Source organism: Papio anubis, chromosome 11 (assembly GCF_008728515.1).
Source record: "Papio anubis isolate 15944 chromosome 11, Panubis1.0, whole genome shotgun sequence".
Lineage (NCBI taxonomy): Eukaryota > Metazoa > Chordata > Mammalia > Primates > Cercopithecidae > Papio > Papio anubis.
Genome location: NC_044986.1, coordinates 101,253,063 through 101,275,603, shown reverse-complemented (window position 1 = coordinate 101,275,603; position 22,541 = coordinate 101,253,063). Strand labels below are relative to the sequence as shown.

Genomic DNA, 22,541 nt, shown 5'->3' with positions numbered 1-22,541 from the left:
AGGTCAGGAGATCGAGACCATCCTGGCTAACACAGTGAAACCCCGTCTCTACTAAATATACAAAAAATTAGCCGGGCGTGGTGGCGGCGCCTGTAGTCCCAGCTACTCGGGAGGCTGAGGCAGGAGAATGGCGGGAACCTGGGAGGCGGAGCTTGCAGTGAGCCGAGATCGCGCCACTGCACTCCAGCCTGGGCGACAGAGCGAGACTCCGCCTCAAAAAAAAAAAAAAAAAAAAAAAAAAGATGTATGACACCTCCCCCTCTTTCTCTTGCTCCATGTCTATCTCCAGACATGTGAAGTGCTGCTCTCCCTTTGCCTCTGCTATAATTTTTTTTTTTTTTTGAAACAGCGTCCCACTTTGTCACCCAGGCTGCAGTGCAGTGGTGCGATCTCTGCTCACTGTAACCTCCGCTTCCCGGGTTCAAGCGATTCTCCCACCTCACCTTCCCACATGGCTGGGATTACAGGTGTGCACCACCACGCCTGGCTAGTTTTTGTATTTTCAGTAGAGATGGAGTTTTACCATGTTGGCCAGGCTGGTCTCAAACTTAGGAGCTCAAGTGATCTGCCCTTCTTGGCCTCCCAAAGTGCTGGGATTACAGGCACGAGTCGCCACACCCGGCTGCCTTCTGCCATAATTTTAAGTTTCCTGAAGCCTCCCCAGAAGCAGAACAGATGCCAGCATCATGCTTCCTATACAGCCTGTGGAACTGACAGCCACCTACACCTTTTCTCTTTATAAATTACCCAGTCTCAGGTATTTCTTTATATCAGTGTGAGGAAGGACTAATACACGATGATTGTACTACATTTTAATTTCTTGTTTGATATGTCTTCCCCACTATATTCTAATCGCCATGAGGTGGGGATCATGTTTGTCTCAATTCCTACCGTATTGCCAGAAACTAGCATAATGCCTGCATATAAGTGCTCAATAATTATTTGTTGAATAAAGCAATAACAACTGATTAAACTTATTACTGAGTTAAAACTGACTGATTAATTGGATTAGGAGTGACATGTCAATGCTGCCCCACCAAATTAAAATATGACTGTGTTAATATGCCATCCCAATTTACTAAATGGTGAGACTATTCTTTCAATGTAATGGTGTTTTTCTTTCTTTAGATGACTTTTCATTTATCTCTATGATTTATACAATACTTTAAGAATCATGACCTGGCACAGTGGCTCACGCCTGTAATCCCAGCACTTTGGGAGGCCGAGGTGGGTGGATCACCTGAGGTCAAGAGTTCAAGACCAGCCTGGCCAACTTGGTGAAACTCCGTCTCTACTAAAATATACAAAAATTAACTGGGTGTGGTGGTAGGTGCCTGTAATCCCAGCTACTCAGGAGGCTGAGGTGGGAGAATCACTTGAACCCGGGAGGTGGAGGTTGCAGTGAACCAAGACTGCGCCACTGCACTCCAGCCTGGGTGACAGGTAAGACTCCATCTCAAAAGAAAAAAAAAAATCAGATCAAGTACTACACATTAGATAACTTACTTATGTTTAATGCAAGATTTAATTAATAAAAATGTTAACCACCCACCCACCAAACCAACCAACCAACAACTCTGTTAACTTTGCACCATATGTCAAATGCATTCTTATGTGAAAATATCTTCTTGGAAGTGTTTTTCTGTCAGGGATGACATTTTTATTCATTAAATCCATTGAAAATCTTAATTTTATGGAAATACATAAGATTATTTTGTCTATTTTTGAAGCAAGGCACCACTCTTTCAATATATTTTAGTATATTGAAACCCCTCTGTAACAAAAACTACAAGAGTCATGCTGCCAGGGGAGTCCCCTTGGTCTTTTGAACACAAGTTGCTATAATCTTAATGGCCAATTTGCAGTAGTTGCTTGAGATGTGCATTTTTAGTTTGATTGAGGCTTACCAATCAGACCTATAAACCAACCCGAATACTTGGAGAATGTTGTGGTTCATTTAATTTTCTGGCTCACAATCTCTTTTTGTTTCAACTTTATAAAGAAAAACCTTTCTAAAATGTGTTAGTCTGCATTCCTGCCTAATTAAGTAGAGTGCATGCATTGAATGTAATTAAACATTTTTTTGATAGTACAGAACCTTGCAAAACAATAGAGTCTTCTTTGAAAAGATTTCCTTTAATTCTAGGATATAGTGGTAGGTGGGAAGTAGCATTTGGATGAATAATGATATTGAGAGACACTGTCACAATTATTCAAATACATTTTCAAATCAAGGTAATGCATACACATGTTTAAAATAGTTTGAGGCCAGGCGCTGTGGCTCACACCTGTAATCTCAGCACTCTGGGAGGCCGAGGCAGGCAAATTATCTGAGGTCAGGAGTTCGAGACCAGCCTGACCAGTATCTTGAAACCCCTTCTGTACCAAAAAATATAAAAATTAGCTGGGCATGGTGGCGCATGCCTATAGTCCTAGCCACTTGGGAGGCTGAGGCAGGAGAATTGCGTGAACCTGGGAGGTGAAGGTTGCGGCGAGCTGAGGTGGCGCCACTGCACTCCAGCCTGGGCAACAGAGTAAGACTCCATCTCAAAATAAATAAATAAATAAATAAATAAATAAATAAATAAATAAAGTAGATTGAAAGGTTTTTAAAAGAAAAACATCCCTCCATCACTTCACCTCTGTTCACTTCCAATTTTGTTTCCCAGAGACAGTCACTTTTAACTCTTTTAGCTGTTTTTCTGATTGTTACTTTTTTATTTCTAAAAAATAGATTTTGTCACGTTTCATATAGCTATTTCTGTACTTAAAAACATATTTAAATCATTTATTGACTTTCAGGTTGCTTGTTTCTTAAAAAGGGTTTAAGTATAAATGCATATTTTTAAATTTTCTTTTTCTTTTTTAGAGACAGGATCTCGATCACAGCTCCGTGTAACCTTGAACTCCCAGCCTCAAGTGATCCTCGCTTCTCAGCCTCCCAGAGTGCTAGGATTACAGGTGTGAGCCACCGTGTCCAGCTGTGTATTCATTCTTATCATAGAAAGTGCATATATTTCCTTATGTATAAATATATACCTGTCAAAGAAAGTTTGTACTTTCTATAATATATAAATATAAAACATTATAGAATGCTTGAAAACCAGAAAAGTCTAAAGACTTCCTAAATTTTTGATACATGCTTAACTGTTTGAAGTATTTAAAAATATTTCTGTGCTTTAAAATAGATTAAAGCTATCATGGCATTCTTTATTATGTATAGCCAAAATATTATAACATCCAACAAAAATGATGGTAATTTCTTAACATCATATAAAGCCTACTATATATTCAAATTTCCCCAGTTTTCCTTAAAATGGCCTTTGTAGCTGGTTTGTCCAACCTCTACCATGGATTGGATCTTTCTCTTTTAATTTAGAACAGTCTCTTTTGCTGTATAGGCATACCTTGTTTTTTATACTTCTCTCTTTTTTTTTTTTTTGTAATAAAGTCTTACTCTATTGCCCAGGCTGGAGTGCAATGGCACAATCTTGGCTCACTGCAACCTCTGCCTCCTGGGTTCAAGTGATTCTACTGCCTCAGCCTCCCGAGTAGCTGGGATTACAGGTGTGTGCCACCATGCATGAATAATTTTTGTGTTTTTAGTAGAGATGGGGTTTCACTAAGTTGGCCAGGCTGGTCTTGAATTTCTGACCTCGGGTGATCCACCCCTCTTGGTCTCGCAAATTTCTCTTTATTGCATCTTGCAGAGACTCTGTGTGTGTGTGTGTGTGTGTGTGTGTGTGTGTGTTTAAATTGAAGGTTTGCAGCAACCCTGTGTTGAGCACATGTATTGGTGTCGTTTTGCTGACAGCGTGTGCTCGCTTTGTGTCTCTGTGTCATATTCTGGAACTTCTTGCAATATTTCAAACATTTTCATTGTCATTGTGGTTATGGTGATCTGGGATCAGTGATCTTTAATGTACTATTTGTTTTATTTTTATTTTATTTCTTTTGAGACAGAGTCTTGCTCTGTTGCCCAGGCTGGAGTGCAGTGGCATGATCTCGGCTCACGGCAACCTCTGCCTCCTGGGTTCAAGCGATTCTCCTGCCTCAGCCTCCCAAGTAGCTGGGATTACAGGCACATGCCTCCATGCCCTGGTATTTTTTTTGTGTTTTTAGTAGAGAAGGGGTTTCACCCTGTTGGCCAGGCTGGTCTCGAACTCCTGACCTCAGGTGATCCACCCGCTTGGCCTCCCAAAGTGCTGGGATTATAAGCGTGAGTCACCGTGCCCCACCTAGACTGACTCTTTTTAGGGACTAATGCAGTTGGTGACTTTAAGTTGAAGCCAATGCTCAATTACCATTCCAAAACTGCTAGGGTGCTTAAGAATGATGTGAAATTGACTTTGCCTGTGGAGCAAAGTCCACAGCAAAGCCTGTTTATACAGGCACATCTGCTTAGAGCATGGTTTATTGAAATGAATATTTTATGGCCACTCTTGAGACCTACTGTGCAGAAAACGAGATTCCTTTCAAAATGCTATGCTCATTAACCATCTACCTGGTCACCCAAGAGCTCTGATGGAGATGTTTACAAGGAGATTATTTTCATGCCTGCTAACACAACATCCATTTTGCAGCCCATAGAGTCATTTAGACTTTCAAGTCTTATTATTTAAGAAATAGATTTTGTAAGGTGATAGTTGCCCATAGATAGTGATTCCTCTGATGGATCTGGGTACAGTAAATTGAAAACCTGAAGATCCACCATTCTAGATGCTATTCAGAGCATTCATCATCCATAAGTGGAGATCAAAATATCAACATGAATAGGGGTTTGGAAGAAGTTGATTCCAACCCTCATGCCTGACTTTGAGGGGCTGAAAGTTTCAGTGGAGAGGCCGAGGGTGGTGGCTGCTGCAGGTAATCCTAGCACTTTGGGAGGCCGAGGTAGGTGGATTGCTTGAGCTTAGTAGTTTGAGACCAGCTTGGGCAACATGGCAAAACCCTGTCTCTACAAAAACTGAGGTGGGAGGATCACCTGAGCCTGGGGAGGTCGAGGCTGCGGTGAGCCATGACTATGCCACTGCACACCAGCCTGGGCGACAGAGCGACAACTTGTCTCAAAACAACAACAACAACAACAAAAAAGACTTTCATGGAGGAAGTACCTGCAGATGTGGTGGCAATAGCAAGAGAACCTAATTAGAAGTGGAGCCTGAAGATGTGAGTGAATTGCTGTAATCTGATGATCAAACTTGAACAGATAAGGAGTTGCTTGTTATGGATGAGCAAAGAAAGTGGTTTCTTGAGATGGAATTTACTCCTGGCGAAGATGCCATGAACATTGTTGAAATGACAACAAAGGGCTTAAAATATTATATATACTTAGTGATAAAGCAGTAGCACGGCTGGAGAGGATTAACTTCAATTTTGAAAGAAGTTCTACTGTGGGTAAAATGTTATCAAACAGCATCACCATCTGCAGAGAAATCTTTCATGAAAGGAAGAGTCAATCTAAGCAGCAAACTTCATTATTGTCTTGTTTTAAGAAATTGCAACAGCCACCCCAACCTTCTGAAGCACCCACCAGCCTGATGAGTCAGCAGCCATCAACATCGTGGCAAGACTCTCCTCCAGCAAAAAGATGATGACTCACTGAAGGCTCAGATGATCATTAGCATTTTTTTTTTAGCAATGAAGTATTTTTTCATTAAGTTATGTGACTTATTTTTTAGACATAATGTTATTGCACACTTAGTAGACTACCATGCAGTATAAACATAAGTTTTATACGCACTGAAAAAACAAAAAATTTGTGTGGCTCTCTTTATAGTAGTGGTCTGAAACCAAATCCACAATAACTCTGAGATATGGCTGTGCCTAAGATTAGGTAAAAGAGCTAAGGAGCCAAAATTATTTATCTTTATATAATCAATATATAACATGGAGGCTGGGTGTGATGGCTCACATCTGTAATCCCAGCACTTTGGGAAGCCAAGGCGGGCAGATTGCTTGAGGCCAGGAGTTCGAGAGCATCCTAGCCAAGATGGTGAAACTCTGTCTCTACTACAAATATAAAAGTTAGCCAGGCATGGTGGCGCATGCCTGTAGTCCCAGCTACTTGAGAGGCTGAGGCTCAAGAATTGCTTGAACCTGGGAGGTGGAGGTTGCAGTGAGCTGAGATTGTGCCACTGCACTCCAGCCTGGGTGACAGAGTGAGACTCTGTCTCAACAAAACAAAACAGAACAACAACAAAAATAACATGGAGACTGGCATCTAGTAGGTGCTCAAGAAATACTTGTGTAGTGAATCAACAATTTTAACTTCATTTCTTTCACTTTCTCTAGTTCATTGTATTTCTGATTCATCCCCTCCATTTTTCCTTAACAATCTGCAATTCCTCCTTAACCAAGCTGCCATCAATGTCTATTGCTTTTAATTTTGCACTAAGCAATTTCCTAAAACTCGCGTTTTTTGAGTGGGCAACTTCTTTTCTCAGTACACACTGTGCCTCCTACACACTTCCAATCTGATAACTCTGATCACTGCATCTGAGATGTTTGCCAGTTACTGTCTTAGTCATCTCATCACACCTAGCTCATTTCCTCCCAGAAAGCCAGTAAAATCTGCAGCCTAGGAGCTGCAGGCAAAAACTCTATGAGGAATCTCTGGAGTGTGCTTTCTTTGCTGTTGCATGATTCTGATCAAAACTAATCACAAGGGGGTTCCTAACAAAAAAGAAAAAGAAAGGAAGAAAGAAGAAAAGAAGGGAGGAAAGAATTGCACAAATCAACATGATGTTCTTAAGTAGGTTATTCCTACTTCTAGCATTTTAGAGCACACAGTGATTTGCACACCACACTGTCTCATCTGCAGCAGCGTAGTTTGGTGGCTGTGGTCATACTAATCAAGAGCAATGGCAGCAGTGACAATGAGCTGTAATGTGGATGTGGAGAATGAGCAGGAATGTGAATATAAACCCCATGGAAAAGGGAATGTAGTTTAGCATTTCATTTTATGTGATAAATTCACAAAATTTCCAGAATCATCAGTCAGTGAGTCTTTCCATTATTGTTCTCAGCTTAGTCAGATGCAATAAAAAAAAGAATGATTTAAACAGTTAAGGCAGCCAAGGGGGAACTTTTGGCAGGTTCTGATGCTTCATTCTGGCATTTAATTAGAATCTTAGGCTGGGTACAGTGGTTCACTCCTGTAATCCCAGCACTTTGGGAGGCTGAGGAGGGTGGATCACTTGAGGTCAGGAGTTCGAGACCAGCCTGACCAACATGGTGAAACCCCATCTCTTCTAAAACATACAAAAATTAGCTGGGTGTGGTGGTGCACTCCTGTAATCCCAGCCACTCAGGAGGCTGAGGCAGGAGAATTGCTTGAAACTGGGAGGTGGCGGTTGCAGTGAGCTGAGATCATACCACTGCACTCCAGCCTGGGCGACAGAGCAAGATTCTGCCTCAAAAAAAAAAAAAAAAAAGAAAAAAGAAAAACTTATTTGAGGGCAGATTTGAGGGGCATGTGTCCCAAAATCTTGGGCTTAACCTGCACATCTGTGTTTTCATGTTGCCAGATTTGTGTCTGTTTCCATGCATTTTGTTTTATTCCACCCTTTCAGAGGTTTCTCGTGAATATGAATAAAATCTTGCTTTAATAGATACACACATTTTATGAAGTGCCAGTATGAAATCAACTTTGGAAAAAAAAATCAGTCAGAGAGTACAGTGTGTAGACGGCTTAAACACACCAAATAAAATGCTTTTAACGTCATGAACTGAAGAGGCCATTTAACTTGATCATTGAGGGCTCACTTTATTCAACAGCAATGACCTATTTAGAACCATGACTCAGACAGCTTCCCGTGTGAGCTTCCTTTCCTTGGAAGAAAAGAAAGAGAGAGAGAGAGAAAGAGAGAGAGAGAGAGAAAGAAAAGAGGAGAGAGAAAGGAAGAGAGAGAAAGGAATTTAATAAAAAGCAAAAAAAAAAAAAAAAAAAAAAAAAGAAAAAGAGAGAAAGGAAGAGAGAAAGAAAGATAACAAAAAAAGAAAGAAAAAAAAGAAAGGTAGTTTCTCGGGGTTCAAAGCAAAACATTTTTTATTTAAAAAAAGGAAAGAAAGGGAGAAAGAAATGGAAGAAAGAAAGAAAAGAAAGCCAGAGATAGAGGGAGGGGGGGAGAGAGAGAGAGAGAGAGAGAGTGGGGTGGCTGTGTAGCGTCTCCTTTTCTTCTAAATATTTTAATCCCATGTCTTCAAGGGCTCCAGAAGTATTATACAGTTATGTTCATAATGCCTCTAACTCACAGCATGACAAGATTATGTAGGTGAGCCATGTCCCCATGTTTTACAGAGTTCTTTCATACACAAATTTAATTTTAAAAAATCCTTTCTAGCCCTCCCTCCTTCATTTAACTCTGTCACGTCTCCTTTTGATGCCAGGATTCCTTCTCTTCCACCCTAACTTGGCTCTTGTAGTTCAAGTGCTCCTGCAGGCTCCGCCCACCTGGCCTCCAAACTGCTCTCTCCCCTCTTTCAGCCCTTCTTCCCTCTTGTCAGTTTCATTTTCCTGAAACACAGCTCCATGATGTCATCTCTGCTCAAATACTTTTGTGTCTCTTGTTTGCTTTGCTGAGCAAGTTCAACTCTTCATTGGGACTTTCAATGTATTCTACACAGCAAATCCCGTGTTTTCATTTTTCTTTTTTTTTTTTCCCTACTACTTTCCCGTTTTTGATTAATTTCCTTCAGTCATGCTGGTCCACTCCTGTCCAGTGATCTTACTCTTTTCCCACTTACCCCATTCCATATTTTTATTTTTAGTAAGTATTATTCTTGTTGTAGGCTTTGTGGAATTTTCTTTGAAGCTGTCACCTATTTATGAAGGATTAGGGCTAATTATTGGTGGGGGATAGGTTGTGGTATTGTATTAAATTTTGGTGGGGTTTTTGTGGGTTTAATTTTTTTTTTCTTTTTTTTTTTTTAAGACAGGGTCTTGCTCTGTCGCCCAGGCTGGAGTGTAGTGGCATAATCTTGGCTTACTGCAACCTGTGCCTCCCGGGTTAAAGTGAGTCTCCTGCCTCAGCTGGGATTAGAGGTGTGTGCCATCACATCCGGCTAATTTTTGTATTTTTAGTAGAGACCAGGGTCTTGCCATGTTGGCCAGGCTGATCTCAAACTCCTGACCTCAAGTGATCCACCCGCCTCAGTCTCCCAAACTGCTGGGATTATAGGCGTGAGCTACTGTGCCTGGCTGGCTTAATGGTTTTTGAAATTTATTTGGAGGGAATGATTGTTGGTTTTGGGTAGATGACAGTGATAGCTACGGAGGAGTACCCTGAGGCTTGGGGATCAAGTGTTGCCACGGGGGACCCTTCCCCTCTCTTCTGTGTTAGTCACAAACCCTTCTATTCCAGGCAAAAGCTCACCCTCCTCTCTCTAAGACTATCTGAATCCTAAGGAATCCTTCATTCTTTGGATTTCATTAAACCCAAGGAAAGAGTCTTGTGTGGAAAGATGTATGGGACTCTTCTTAGAGTGCCAAGCATTAAATAAGAGAAGGTGTATTCCTGGGAACAAACTCCTGGCAGAGTAATAACACGATGATAAACGTACTTTAAATGTAAGTTTACTGAATGACTGACAAATTCTATTACGACTACAGGAGAAAGGAGAAGTCACTGCAGCCTCAACCTCTTGAGCCCAAGTGATCCACTCACCTTAGCCTCCTGAGTAGCTGGGACTACAGGCATGCACCACCATGCCTGGCTAAATTTTCAATTTCTTTTGTAGAGACGCAGTCTCACTATGTTGCCCAGGCTGGTCTCAAACTCCTGGCCTCAACAATCCTTTCATCCAGTGGAGGTATTTATTGCAGTTTCAGACTTTCTTCTACACCCATTAAAACAAGTACCCACTAATTGTTGGGTGCCTTTTCCTTTTACATTTTTTTCCAGCTAGTGTATATTCTGCATGATGGAAAGATTTTGGAGAGCCTCTAAAATATATTTATAAAATCTTGCCAATTCTTATTTTTAAAATTTTATTTTTTCATTGATACACAATGTTTTATGTATTTATGGAGTTACATGCACAGAATATGCAATGAGCAGGTCAGGGTATTTGGGGGAGCCACTGCCTTGACCGTCTATCATTTCTATGTGTTGGGAACATTTCAAGTCTTCTAGCTACTTTGAAATATACAACATATTGCTGTTAACCATGGTCACTCTACATTGCCATTGAATAGTGTGTCTTATTTTTTCTATCTAATTTAATTGATAACCTTTCATGGAGAGGCTGAATGAAGAATGAATGAACAGGGTGGGTCATATGAAGGCCTTTATCTTTTTTTTTTTTTCAACCTTACTCATATATTGTATTTTATTTCTTATGAAAATGGCTACCCAAAGAAGTCATTGTAGCAGCCTACTATTCTAAGGCAGCAACTATAACTTAAATGCTAACAAACTCACTCTATGAGACCTAAAACCCTTCCCCAGGGCTGTAATGGGTATTTAAGTTTCCCAAGCCCAGTGACAACTAATGATTTTTATTACCTATCGAATAGGAACAAATGGATTTTAATAGTTCCCCTATAGCTGAAAAACTCCACAAACAATACGTTGCCTCTACCTACATGATCCATTGACTCATGCCAGAAATACTTTCTAAAATGCTTACGACTGTGATGTTCAAACTGGGCTCTGGCTACTTCTGGTGGTTATTTGGTATTATGCCAAGGCATATTGGAAGGCCTTTATCTTTTTTAAGGAAAAGGAAATTTTAAAAGCTAAGTGAAATTTTTTTCACTGCTCCAGCTCAGCTGTGTTGCATTCACTTCCTCAGTCCCCCTTGAGTCTCCTGTGAGGAAGCCCTCCTGCCTCAACAAAGAGGGCGCTCTTCCCTCACTCAGCACCTTTCTCTCCACCTCTCAACTTAACCAGCTGGTGGGTGTATCCTTGGGTGTGATCAGGTGGGTTTATTTACCATTTCCCTCTGCCCTGTCCTCTCTTAATCGAAGACTTCTTTCTAATTTCCACATAAGAGGACCATCCACTTGTTCAGTCACCAAATATTTATTCCAATTTGTTATGGACCAGGTATGGTCTCTGCCCACTGCATGCTGACTTCCTGGTCGGGCAGACAGGCAAATAAAAAGCCCTAAGGTAAACATTGCAACTTGTGGAAAGGACTCTAGTGGAAACAAGGTATGGATATAGAGATTATTATTATTATTTTTTAAGGGACAGAGTCTTGTTCTGTCGCCCAGGCTGGAGTGCACTGGTGCAATCATAGCTCACTGCAGCCTTAACTCTTGGGCTTAAGTGATCCTCCTCCTCAGCCTCCCGAGTAGCTGGGATTACAGGTGTGCACCACCATACCTGGCTTATTTTCGTATTTTTAGGAGAGACAGGGTTTTGCTATTTCGGCCTGGCAGGTCTCGAACTCTCGATCTCAAATGAACTGCCCACCTCGGCCTCTGAAAGTGCTGGGATTACAGGCATGAGCCACCATGCCCCACCGTCTACGTGCAAATTTCTTCTTGGCATTCATTTAGGAATCTTAGAGTTGTCACTTTGACAGACTCCACAGCAAAAGCACAAGGTAAACTATTTCTTTTGTGTAATAAACCTGTAAGGAAATGTCCTACAATAAAATCCTAAAATGATGTGCTAAAGACCAATCCAGGGTCGTTAAAACTTATGAATTTCTGGAAATTACTTTTAGTATTTTAGCTTTCTAGGATGTTGTTTCAGGTACCAATGTAACAGTAACATCAAATGGTGGCTTAGTGATGCATTAACATCAGCAGGTTAATTCCAATTTTTATGGAACACAATTTACTGCTGGATAGCCATTTAACACATGAATCTACTATGCTGTCTTCAGAGTAGAGGGAAGTATGCTGTTTTGTAGTCAGAGTCCTTGTGGCTCCACTTTGAGTGGCCAAAGCAGGTGGATCACTTGAGGTCAGGAGTTTGAGTCCAGCCTGTCCAATGTGGTGAAACCCCATCTCTACTAAAAATACAAAAATTACCCGGGCATGGTGGCAGGTGCCTGTAATCCCAGCTACTTGGGAGGCTGAGGCAGGGGAATCATTTGAAACCAGGAGGTGGAGGCTGCAGTGAGCTGAGATCCTGCCACTGCACTCCAACCTAGGGACAGAGTGAGACTCTGTCTAAAAAAAAAAGTCCTTGTGGCTCTATAGCGATCCTAAGATTATTACACATATTTTTATTAAATGTGGCTGCTATTTTTTTCCTACCCAGGCATTGCATAACAATAACAACCACAAGTATGAGAGATTAAGCTTGTGTAATAGATTAATCCATTTTACTTAGAAAGCCAAGCTGTTCAGGGATAAGGGATACAAGCTAGGTCAGTACTGCTGAACAAAAACAAATTCCGGATTGCTTTTATTCACAGCAAACTTGCATTTCAAGTAACATCATTTTCGTTAGGAAACAACCCTTCTTTCCAGTTTATGTATTTATGTCAGAATCTAAACAGTCTTTTCACTTAATTATTAAGCACTGGCAGATTTGGAACTCCAAGTTAAAACTGGAGGTGTTCTTCCTATTATCTAATAGTTTACATTCTTTTTAATAGAAAAAAAGGCAAAGTGCTGAAAATGCGCTCTTAAGAGGTCCTTTTCTCTTCCCTCCCAAGATTTTGTACATGTCAACGAACCTGTGTAAATGTCTTACTGAAGAGCCTAGGTGCGGAGGATGAATGAGAAAAAAAAGGCAGATGAATAAATAAAGGGAAAGCTTCCTTTTCAGAAGGTGCCTGGAAAGATGAGTAGAAAAGGATTAGAACAAGGTGGGCAAAGGGGTTTTGCTGTCTGAAATAAGATTGGAAGGAAGCTTGGAGAAGAAAGATTTGGTCTGCATGGTGTCTTGGAAGCATTCTAAAAAGAGTGTTTTAGAAAGGGGAGATCATTAAAAGGATTCACACAGCCATTTGTATGAATTGGAAAACCCGGGAGAGTGTCTGAAATGTCCTGTGAGTGCTGACCTGAAATGCAGGTCACCGATGCCCCCAGACATCAAGGCAGTCTGAGCACAGCTACATTAACAAACCTTTCCAGCCAGTGTTGAAAGATCATCACCTCCGATTATCTGCATCTCACCCATGGACTGGTCATTCTGCAAGAAAGGAGAAAAAAAAGGGAGACAATTTTACCACGCAAGAAAACCTTTAAAGCACATTTTCCTGTTTACCCAGTTAGTGGCCGGAATGTGCCTTACAAATATAGCACAAATAGCTAATAGGGATTCATGGTTGCCTATGGTTACCAAGAGCCACGCTCCTGCTACTGCCCTTGAGACAAAGCTTTCTAATGGCTGGTGGGGAGAGGGTGGGTATGCAGGGGGAATGGGAGAGTGGAGAGAGGACAGACAAACCGAATATGAAGCAAAACACTCTGGAAGGTGCCTGAGCCTATCCTGGAGCAGAGGGAACTGGAGGAGACAGCCACACTCCTGTGCTTCGCCTACCTAGGGGTGGACCGAGTACGTGTCAGCTTTGCCACCAAGCCCTGATTAAAGATCCGCAGTGGAGAACAGTCAGGTTCTGGTTTCCTGAGAGACTGGAGGCCTCCTCTACTCCCCACCATCGGAGATCCGGCCCCTCATCTGACATCCAGAGCAATTCTAACAGGCCATGAATCAAGAAGTACTGTACTTAGACCTTCTGACATGAAGGATGAGGCCTCAGACAATTTCTGCAGTCCTAAGAATGTGACACTCAGAACTACATGTGTGTGTGTATATGTATATACACAAAATATATATAATATACAAAATATATATACAAAATACATATATACAAAATATATATGCACATGTGTGTGTATATATATGTGTGTGTGTGTATGTGTGTGTGTGTGTGTGTGTATATATATATACACATATACTTTTTTTTTTTTCTTTGAGACAGGGTCTCACTTTTGCCCAGGCTGGAGTGCAGTGGCATGATCACAGCTCATTGCAGCCTCAATCTCCCAGGCTCAAGCAATCCTCCCGTCTCGGCTTCCCAAGTAGCTGAGACTACAGACAGGCACATACCACAGTGCCCTGGCTAATTTTTTTTCTTAATTTATTTTTATTTTTAGTAGAGAAAAGGTCTTGCTATGTTGTCCAGGCTGTTCTTGAACTCCTGAGCCCAAGTGATTCTCCTGTCTTGGCCTCCCAAAGTGCTGGGATAACAGAGAGGAGCCACCACGGCTGGCCTTAGAACCATATTTAGAAGACTTTTCATTGAAATCGTGTTAGAGTTTATGATCATTTACTTTCATCATGTTTGTGTATGGTATATTATCCTGTCCTAATGAAACCTCACTAAACAAACAAACAAAATGGGCTGTTACATAGTGACCATCATAATAGAATGACACAGAGGCAAAACAAGAAACAGAACCAGCCACTTGTCTCCCAGCCTCATTACAGAACCACATTAAAGGAAGCAAAGCCAATATATTCAGGCAGTCTGTTTCATGACCAAGCAAGAATGCTGTGATGTTGCAATCCCTTGATTCTAACAATAACCTTGGGGAGAAAAAGATGATCTAGGCACCATATGTGCTACATGCTGAACCAGGAAACGTCTTTAGTTACTGCTGTGGACAGCTGTCACTTTTGCTAGCTCAGCATCTTCCTCCTTTATCCTAGCAAAGAGGCCCTCCCTCTTCCTGGGGGGAGTCCATTCTGCACGGTTCAGGTAGGGCCAGGCCTTCACAGTGCAGGCCAACCAACTGGGCCTGAAGCTATATCCAACCGCAGACTTTCCAGCTACTCAAGCCAATTCCCTTAGGAATTTTCTTGGGCTGGTTTGAAGACTCACTTGTAAGTGAGTCTCTATCTAGAGGTACAGTTACTTTGTTATGGAGTTGGTCATCTGGGAAGGGAAAAAGGAGCCAAACCACCAGTAGGACAGATTTGCCAATGAAACACATTTTGTCTTTTTACCTTGCTGCTCAAACGAAAAAAAAAAGACCTTAAAATTTTTTACCTTTTTTTTTTTTTTTAAGAGACGGGGTCTCACTCTGTCACTTAGGCTGGAGAGCAGTGTTGCAATCATAGTTCACTGCTGCCTGAAACTCCTAGGCTCAAGCGATCCTCCTGCCTTAGCCTCTCAAGTAGCTGGGACTACAGGTGTGCACCACCATGCCTGGCCAAATATCTTTTTACTTCTGCTTGGTAAAGCATTCACTCCTTACCATGGATGGTTGGAGGGAGCATAGGCAGACAAGGAGAGAGGCTTCACACACTAGCTCATCCTAAAAGTGGCCCACTAAGTTAGATAAACCCAGTTATTTTATTCTTACGGGAACTGATATATCAAAAGGAGAAATATCAAAGGATATTCAGAATTTACAGATGTTTCGTTGTTTTTGTACATTTATCATCAGATATTCACAAGTAGTCATGATAGTGGTCTTTTTGACTTGTCAAAAATGTCAAAGGAGAAAATTTTCTTGTCACTGCTAGAGGTGCTGAAATAGAGGAATTAACATAGGAAGAATTTCTGCACGTTAGACTTAAATATGTTAATAGCAGCAGGAAAAATAAAATGTCAGTACTTCCAGGGGACTGGGTTATACAGAATTGAATACAACTACTAAACCACAAAGTTTAATGTAACCAGTGAGATTTATAGTCTGTCAGACCAGAGTAAATTTCACAATAATTCTACATTTTCATCTTCATTCTATTGATTAAAACCAAAAACCAAAAAAATCAGAGAACTAAATAATGTGCTAAAAGCCATAGAGTATGTTGCCAAGCAAGTGTTACTTAAGAAATTCTTCTTCCAAGTGTATAAACATGTTTTTTAAAAAAATTTTTAATTGACCAACAACTACTGTATATATTTGATATGATTAGGCTGTGTCCCCATCCAGATCTCATCTTGAACTGTAGTTCTCATAATCCCCACGTGTCATGGGGAGGGACCCAGCGGGAGGTAAATGAATCATGGCGGCAGTTCCTTCATGCTGTTCTCATGACAATGAGTGAGTTCTCACGAGATCTGATGGTTTTATTAGGCGGCTTTTCCCCTCTGCTTCGTTCTGCACTTCTCCTTCCTGCCATCATGTGAAGAAGGGCGTGTTTGCTTCTCCTTCCGCCATGATTGTAGGTTTTCTGAGGCTTTCCTAGCCCTGTGGAACTGTGAATCAATTAAGCCTCTTTCCTCTATAAATTAACCGGTCTCGGGTATGTGTTGTTATTAGCAGCATGAGAATGGACTAATACAATATTTATGAGGTACAATGCGATGTTACGATACATTTCTGCATTGTGGAATGATCAGATAAGGCTAATTACCATATCCATCACTTCAAATATTTATCATTTCTTGTGTTGAGAACATTTAAAATCCTCTTTTAGCTATTTTGAAATACATATTAATTATAGTCTCTGTGCTGTGCAACAGAACACCAGAACTTATTCCTCCTATCTACCTGTAACTTTGCATCCACTGACCAACCTCTCCCTTTTCCCCATTCTCCCCTGCTGCCCCCAGCCTCTGGTAAGCACCATTCTATTCTCTACTTCTGTGAGTTAAACTTTTTTATATTACATATAAATGCAATTATATGGTATTTATCACTCTGTGCCTGGCTTATTTCACTCAGCATAATGTTCTCAGTCCATTCATGTATATACATGTTTTTAATATTAGATTTGTCCTTAATTCATCTGGAATGTATATCTTCCAAGTGGGTATACTGTCAATTGTTCCAATATAATTTATTGAATTATTATTTTTCCCTACTGGTTTGAAACATCATTTTGATCATATCTATCATTCTCATATGTAAGGGTCAGTTTCTGTATTTTTCTAATCTAACACATCTACATAAACATTAATTAATCTAACATGTCCAATTAATTAATTAATCTAACTTATCTATTTCCAACACCCAAATCATATTGTTATAATTCTCGTGGTTGTTTCCTTTTTCTTTTCTTTTTTTTTTTTTTTCAGATACAGGGTCTTGTTCTGTCACCCAGGCTGGAGTGCACCCTCAAACCCCTGGCTGCCAGTGATCCTCCTGCCTTGGCCTCCCAAAGTGCTAGGATTATAGGTGTGAGCCACCACGCCTTGCCTTATCATAGCTTTTTAACATGTTTTAATATTTGGTAGGACTAGTCCACTTTTTAGTTCTTTTTAAAAATTGCCTTGAGGCTGAGGGTGGTGGCTCATGCCTGCAGAGGCAGGCACTTTCGGAGGCTGAGGCAGGAGGATTGCTTGAGCCCAGGAGTTTGAGACCAGCTTGGGCAACATAGTGAGATCAACATTTCTACCAAAACAAAACAAAAAAAACCCCACAAACCCAAAACTGTCTTGGTAACTTTTGTACATTTTCTTTTTTCCTGTCTGGTGGGTTGTACAAAGATCAACTGAATTAATGCATATGGAACATTTAGAACAGAACCCGGCACATGGTTAGCATTCCATAAATGCTAGACAGGATTAATTTCTTTTCTAAAAATTGTATGGCCAGGGGCTGTGGCTCACACCTGCAATCCCAGCACTTTGGGAGGCTGAAGCAGGTGGATCACAAGGTCAGGAGTTCAAGATCAGCCTGACCAATATGGTGAAACCCCATCTCTACTAAAAATACAAAAATGAGCCAGGTATGGTGGTGCATACCTGTAGTCCCAGCTACTCGGGAGGCTGAGGCAGGAGAATCGCTTGAACCTGGAAGGTGGAGGTTGCAGTGAGCCAAGGTCACACCACTGCACTCTAGCTTGGGTGAAAGAACGAGACTCCGTCTCAGAAAAACATTGTATTATTATTTATTTTATTTTATTTTATTTTATTTTTTATAGAGATGAAGTCTCACTGTATTGCCCAGGCTGGTCTCGAACTCCTGGCCCCAAACAATACTCCCACCTCAGTCTCCCAATTTTTTTCTTCCTTCCCCCAACCCCCGACCCTGACTCAGCCCCTGAGGAAATGGCTACTCCTCAGTCCTCCACTGGTACACTGGACTCTAGAGCTCCCCTGGTTTACACACTCCAGAAAAATAAGCCTTTTATTTCCCACTGGGATGGTGAAGGAAACTTAGAGGTTCAGCTTCTCCACTCAAAGGCTTTCAACAACCTTGTTCTTTTCATTCCATTCCTTCCTCACTCCACCTTCTAAAAACCTACTCCTGAACCCTTCAGAAATTTGTGGCACGACCCCCCTACTTCTCACTGTTGGTCTCCTCCACAGGCATTTTGATGTTCATTTTCCCTATTTGGCCGAGTCAGTGCTCTTCCTTGATCAGGCACGTACCACCATGCCGGGCTAATTTTGTTTTTTTCAGTAGAGATTGGGTCTCACTATTTTGCTCAAGCTGGTCTCGAACGACTGGGCTACAGTGATCCTCCTGCCTCAGCCTCCCAATCACTGGGATTAGAGCCATGAGCTATCCCCATCAGGCCTAACCATGGTATTTTTCTAATGGTTCAAAATCATCCTATAGCTCTTGGATTGATGTTTGTGTGTTTTTAATGAACGTCACTGGTTTGAAGAAAGATGAACAATCCCAAATAAAATATTACAAGTAAGACTAGTCTATTGTTTTATTTTCTTTCACTACCTTTGTGTATTTTTAAAGCAAAGTTATGTGAGCTTCATATAATAAGTTGGTTTTTCTATGAGCTAGAAGATTCTGTATATAAATGGATTTAGCTGTTTTGCTAATGTTCAGTAGAGCTCAGAATAAGTTTTATTTTATTTTATTTTATTTTATTTTATTTTATGTTAGAGACAGAGTCTTGCTCTGTTGCACAGGCTGGAGTGCAGTGGTACAATCTCGGCTCACTGCAACCTCCGCCTCCCCAGTTCAAGCAATTCTCCCACTTCGCCCTCCCGAGTAGCTGGGATTACAGGTGTGTGCCACCACGATGGGCTAATTTTTGTATTTTTAGTAGAGATGGGGTTTTGCCATGTTGGTCAGGCTGGTCTCGAACTCCTGGCCTCAAGCAATCTGCCTGCCTCAGCCTCCCAAAGTGCTGGGATTACACGTGTGAGCCACTGTGCCTGGCCAGAATAGGTATTATTTAATCTCCAATTTGAAAATGAAGAAACAGAGATAATAAGAGTTTAAGAAACTTTCCCAAAGAGGGCTGGGCACAGTGGCTCACGCCTGTAATCCCAACACTTTGGGAGGCCGAGGCGGGTGGATCACTTGAGGTCAGGAGTTTAAGACCAGCCTGGCCAACATGGTGAAACCCCATCTCTACTAAAAATACAAAAAGTAGCCGGGTGTGGTGGCACGTGCCTGCAATTCCAGCTACTCAGGAGGCTGAGGTGGGAGAATCGCTTGAACCTGGGAGGTGGAGGTTGTAGTGAGCCAAGATTGCACCATTGCACTTCAGCCTGGGTGACAGAGCGAGACTCTGTCCAAAAAAAAAAAAAAAACTTTCCCAAAGAGGTGCTGCTAGTAAGTGAATGAGTCCAGTTCAATCCTAGATTTGCCTGACTCCACAACATTCTGGTGGAGCCCCTGGCCCTCCCCAGTATTCCTGGGGGAAAGAAGCACATCGTGGGTGCTCTCTGGAGAGAAACACCAAGGGGTACAGGGTCTGGCTGCATCAGTGAAGTCAGAGGCATAAGCTGAAATGGACAGGAGAAATCAATATCTCCGTAGGAATGCTGTTGGCAGAGGATGTGTGGATTTACTTAAATACAAAAGGAAACCTCTGACCTATAGTCACGCATCTTTGGAAAAACTATTTTGGAAATGTTAGGTGACCTGGTCTCTAGGTACTCCATACAGCATGTCAGATAGCGCAGCAGGGGAGACGATTCCTCACCAAACAGACAATTTGGACTGCTTTGAGAACGTTCAGGAAAAAAACAAACTGAGGAAGAATAAATATCTTAAATATCCTGTCCTTCTGAGGAACCAGAAGAGGAAAAGTAAAGAAAATAAATAAACAAGAGAACCACTCTCTAAGCCATTCATTTCAAGAGTCAGAGCGCAACCTGCTTCAAAATCTCTACACAAAGGCTGTCTCAATATTCTCCGCCCCCACAGAGGCCTTAGCTTTGCTTTTCCCCTTCTTTCATCCTAATCCGTCCTCTCAGCTATTCTCCTGTGCTCAGGGAGGTCGCTGATACTCTATGAAATGGACAGAGATGCAAAACAGAGTCAGCAACATTTCATTGTAAGAAGATTTAATGATCAAGCTGGAGAGCTCCCAATTAAAATGTTGCAAATGGCCTGAATTGATTTTTTTCAAAACTCTGAGCATTTGATACCAGCTCAGATAATAAGGACAGGTGAATTGATTCTAGTATTCCTAGTTTTCCAGTCAGTGATTGATGTGAGATGTGGCTTGCAATTGAGTCCCTCAGTCTTTTAAGCTACATGGAGCCAAAGTGGAAGCTGATGCAGAGCTAAGGTCAGTGAAGTTCTCACACCTGTCCCTTGCTTCCACCAGAGCTGTTCTGTCTCTGTTGTATTTACCGATTTTTTTTTTTTTTTTTTTTTTGAGATGGGGTTTCGCTCTTGTTACCCGGGCTGCAGTGCAGTGTTGCAACCTTGGCTCACTGCAACCGCCTCCCGGGATCAAGCGATTCTCCTGCCTCAGCCTCCCAAGTAACTGGGATTACAGGCACGTGCCACCATGCCCGACTGATTTTTGTATTTTTAGTAGAGACAGGGTTTCACTGATCTGGAACTCCTGACCTCAGAGGATCCGCCCGCCTCGGCCTCCCAAAGTGTTGGGATTACAGGAATGAGCCACCGTGCCCGGCTGTATTCACTGAATTCTAAAGAAGACACTGGGGAAGAAATGTTCTGCTATCAAAAACCCCAAAAGTTTGAAAACTATTAGGTTGGTGCAAAAGTAACTGTAGTTTTTGCCTTTTTTCAAATGGCAAGGACTGCAATTACTTTTGCACCAACCTAATATCATGTTAATGTTTTTATCTCTTGAAATCAACTTACCTTCTTTTCAGTTTCCTGTTCATTTAAATACCTATTTGGTGCTTAGATTGTTTTTGTGGAGAAATTCATGCTTTCAATCTCTGTGGGGTGAGTGGGGAGAAAGGAGAATGTGGAGACCAAGCAAACAGGCAGCTGGCGTCTCATGAATTCAGGCACCAGGCTGCCTGGGTTCCGGCCACAGCTCCACTTTTTGTGCACCGACCTTAAGGAAGTTACCTAACCTTTCAGTGCGTCAGTTTCCCTATGAATAAAAAAAGTATATTCAGAGTTCCTACTTCAGAGGAGCATAGGGAGGATTAAATGAATCAGTACGCATTAAGCACTTAGACAAAGTGCCTGGCATTTTATAATAAATAGTACATAAAGTATGCTCTGTCTTCTTGACATCTGCCTTTAGTATTTTTTTTCTTTTTTTTGAGACAGAGTCTTGCACTGTTGCCCAGGCTGGAGTGCAGTGGCGTGAACTCAGCTCACTGCAACCTCCGCCTCCTGGGCTCATGATTCTCCTGCCTCAGCCTCCCAAGTAGCTGGGATTACAGGCTACCAGGCCCGGCTAAATTTTTTGTTGTTGTTGTATTTTTAGTAGAGATGGGGTTTCGCCATGTCTTTAGTCTTGCCTTTAATCTTAAGAAACATGCACATCTGTTTGAGTCTCCTGACATTGGTTTTGTGATTTATTCTTTGTTCATTCACACAGCAGATAATACATACATGTAAGCCATGTGCTCTGTGGTTAGGGTTTACTGAGGTGGACTGACGCCATGAGGCACATGGTTAAGAAGGACTGCTGTCCCTTTGGTGCCAATCTATTGATTGGCTACCACTTTGGAAACACGCTCATCTGTGTGTTCCTTCGGGGTTTCTCAGTGAACTCCCAGCTCCCATGCTGCAGTGTCTGATGTTTACACTGAGCCATTGCATGGGCAAAATTTCCATCATTCCACTTTACTGCTTGCTTGCTTTCTTTTCTTTCTTTCTTTCTCTTTCTTTCTTTCTTTCTTTCCTTTCTTTCTTTTCTTTCTTTCTTCTTTCTTTTTCTTTCTTTCCTTTCTTTTCTTTCTTTTCCTTCTTTCCTTCCTCCCTCCCTCCTTCCTTCCTCCTCCTTCCTTCCTTCTTTCCTTCCTTCCTTCTTTCCTTCCTTCTTTCTTCCTTCTTTCCTTCCTTCCTTCCTCTTTTCTTTCCTCTTTCCTTTCTTCCTTCCTTCCTTCCTTCCCCTTCCTTCTTTCTCTTCCTTCTTTCCTTCCTTCCTTCCTTCCTTCCCTCCTCTTTCTTTCTCTCTTTCTTTTCTTTCCTTCCTTCCTTCCTTCCTTCCTTTCCTCCTCCCTCCCCTCCCTCCCTCCTCCCTCCCTCCCTCCCTCCTCCTCCTCCTCCTCCTCCTCGGGGACAGGCCTCTGTCATCCACGTCGGAAACGAGTGGTGCAATCATAGCTTACTGCAGCCTCGAACTCCTGGGCTCAAGCGATCTCCCACTTCAGCCCCGCAAGTAGCTGGGACTACAGATGTGCACCACCACACCCAGATACTTTTTTTATTTTTCTTTTTAGAGATGGGGTCTTACTATGTTGACCAGGCTGGTCTCAAATTCCTGGCCTCAAGTGATCCTCCTGCCTTGGCCTCCCAAAGCACCTGGCCT

The 22,541-nt window shown here is 41.8% G+C and overlaps 1 protein-coding gene across 2 annotated transcripts in view; it reads right to left on the bottom strand.

Moving 5' to 3' along the window:
* PRTFDC1 (phosphoribosyl transferase domain containing 1) overlaps positions 1-22,541 on the bottom strand; it is a 114,052-nt gene that overhangs the window by 10,660 nt on the left and 80,851 nt on the right. For both annotated transcript variants that reach the window (XM_003903470.5, XM_017962600.2), the window contains one exon: positions 13,035-13,100. In XM_003903470.5, coding sequence (XP_003903519.2) covers positions 13,035-13,100 — 66 coding nt within the window. The remainder of the gene's footprint in view (positions 1-13,034; positions 13,101-22,541) is intronic.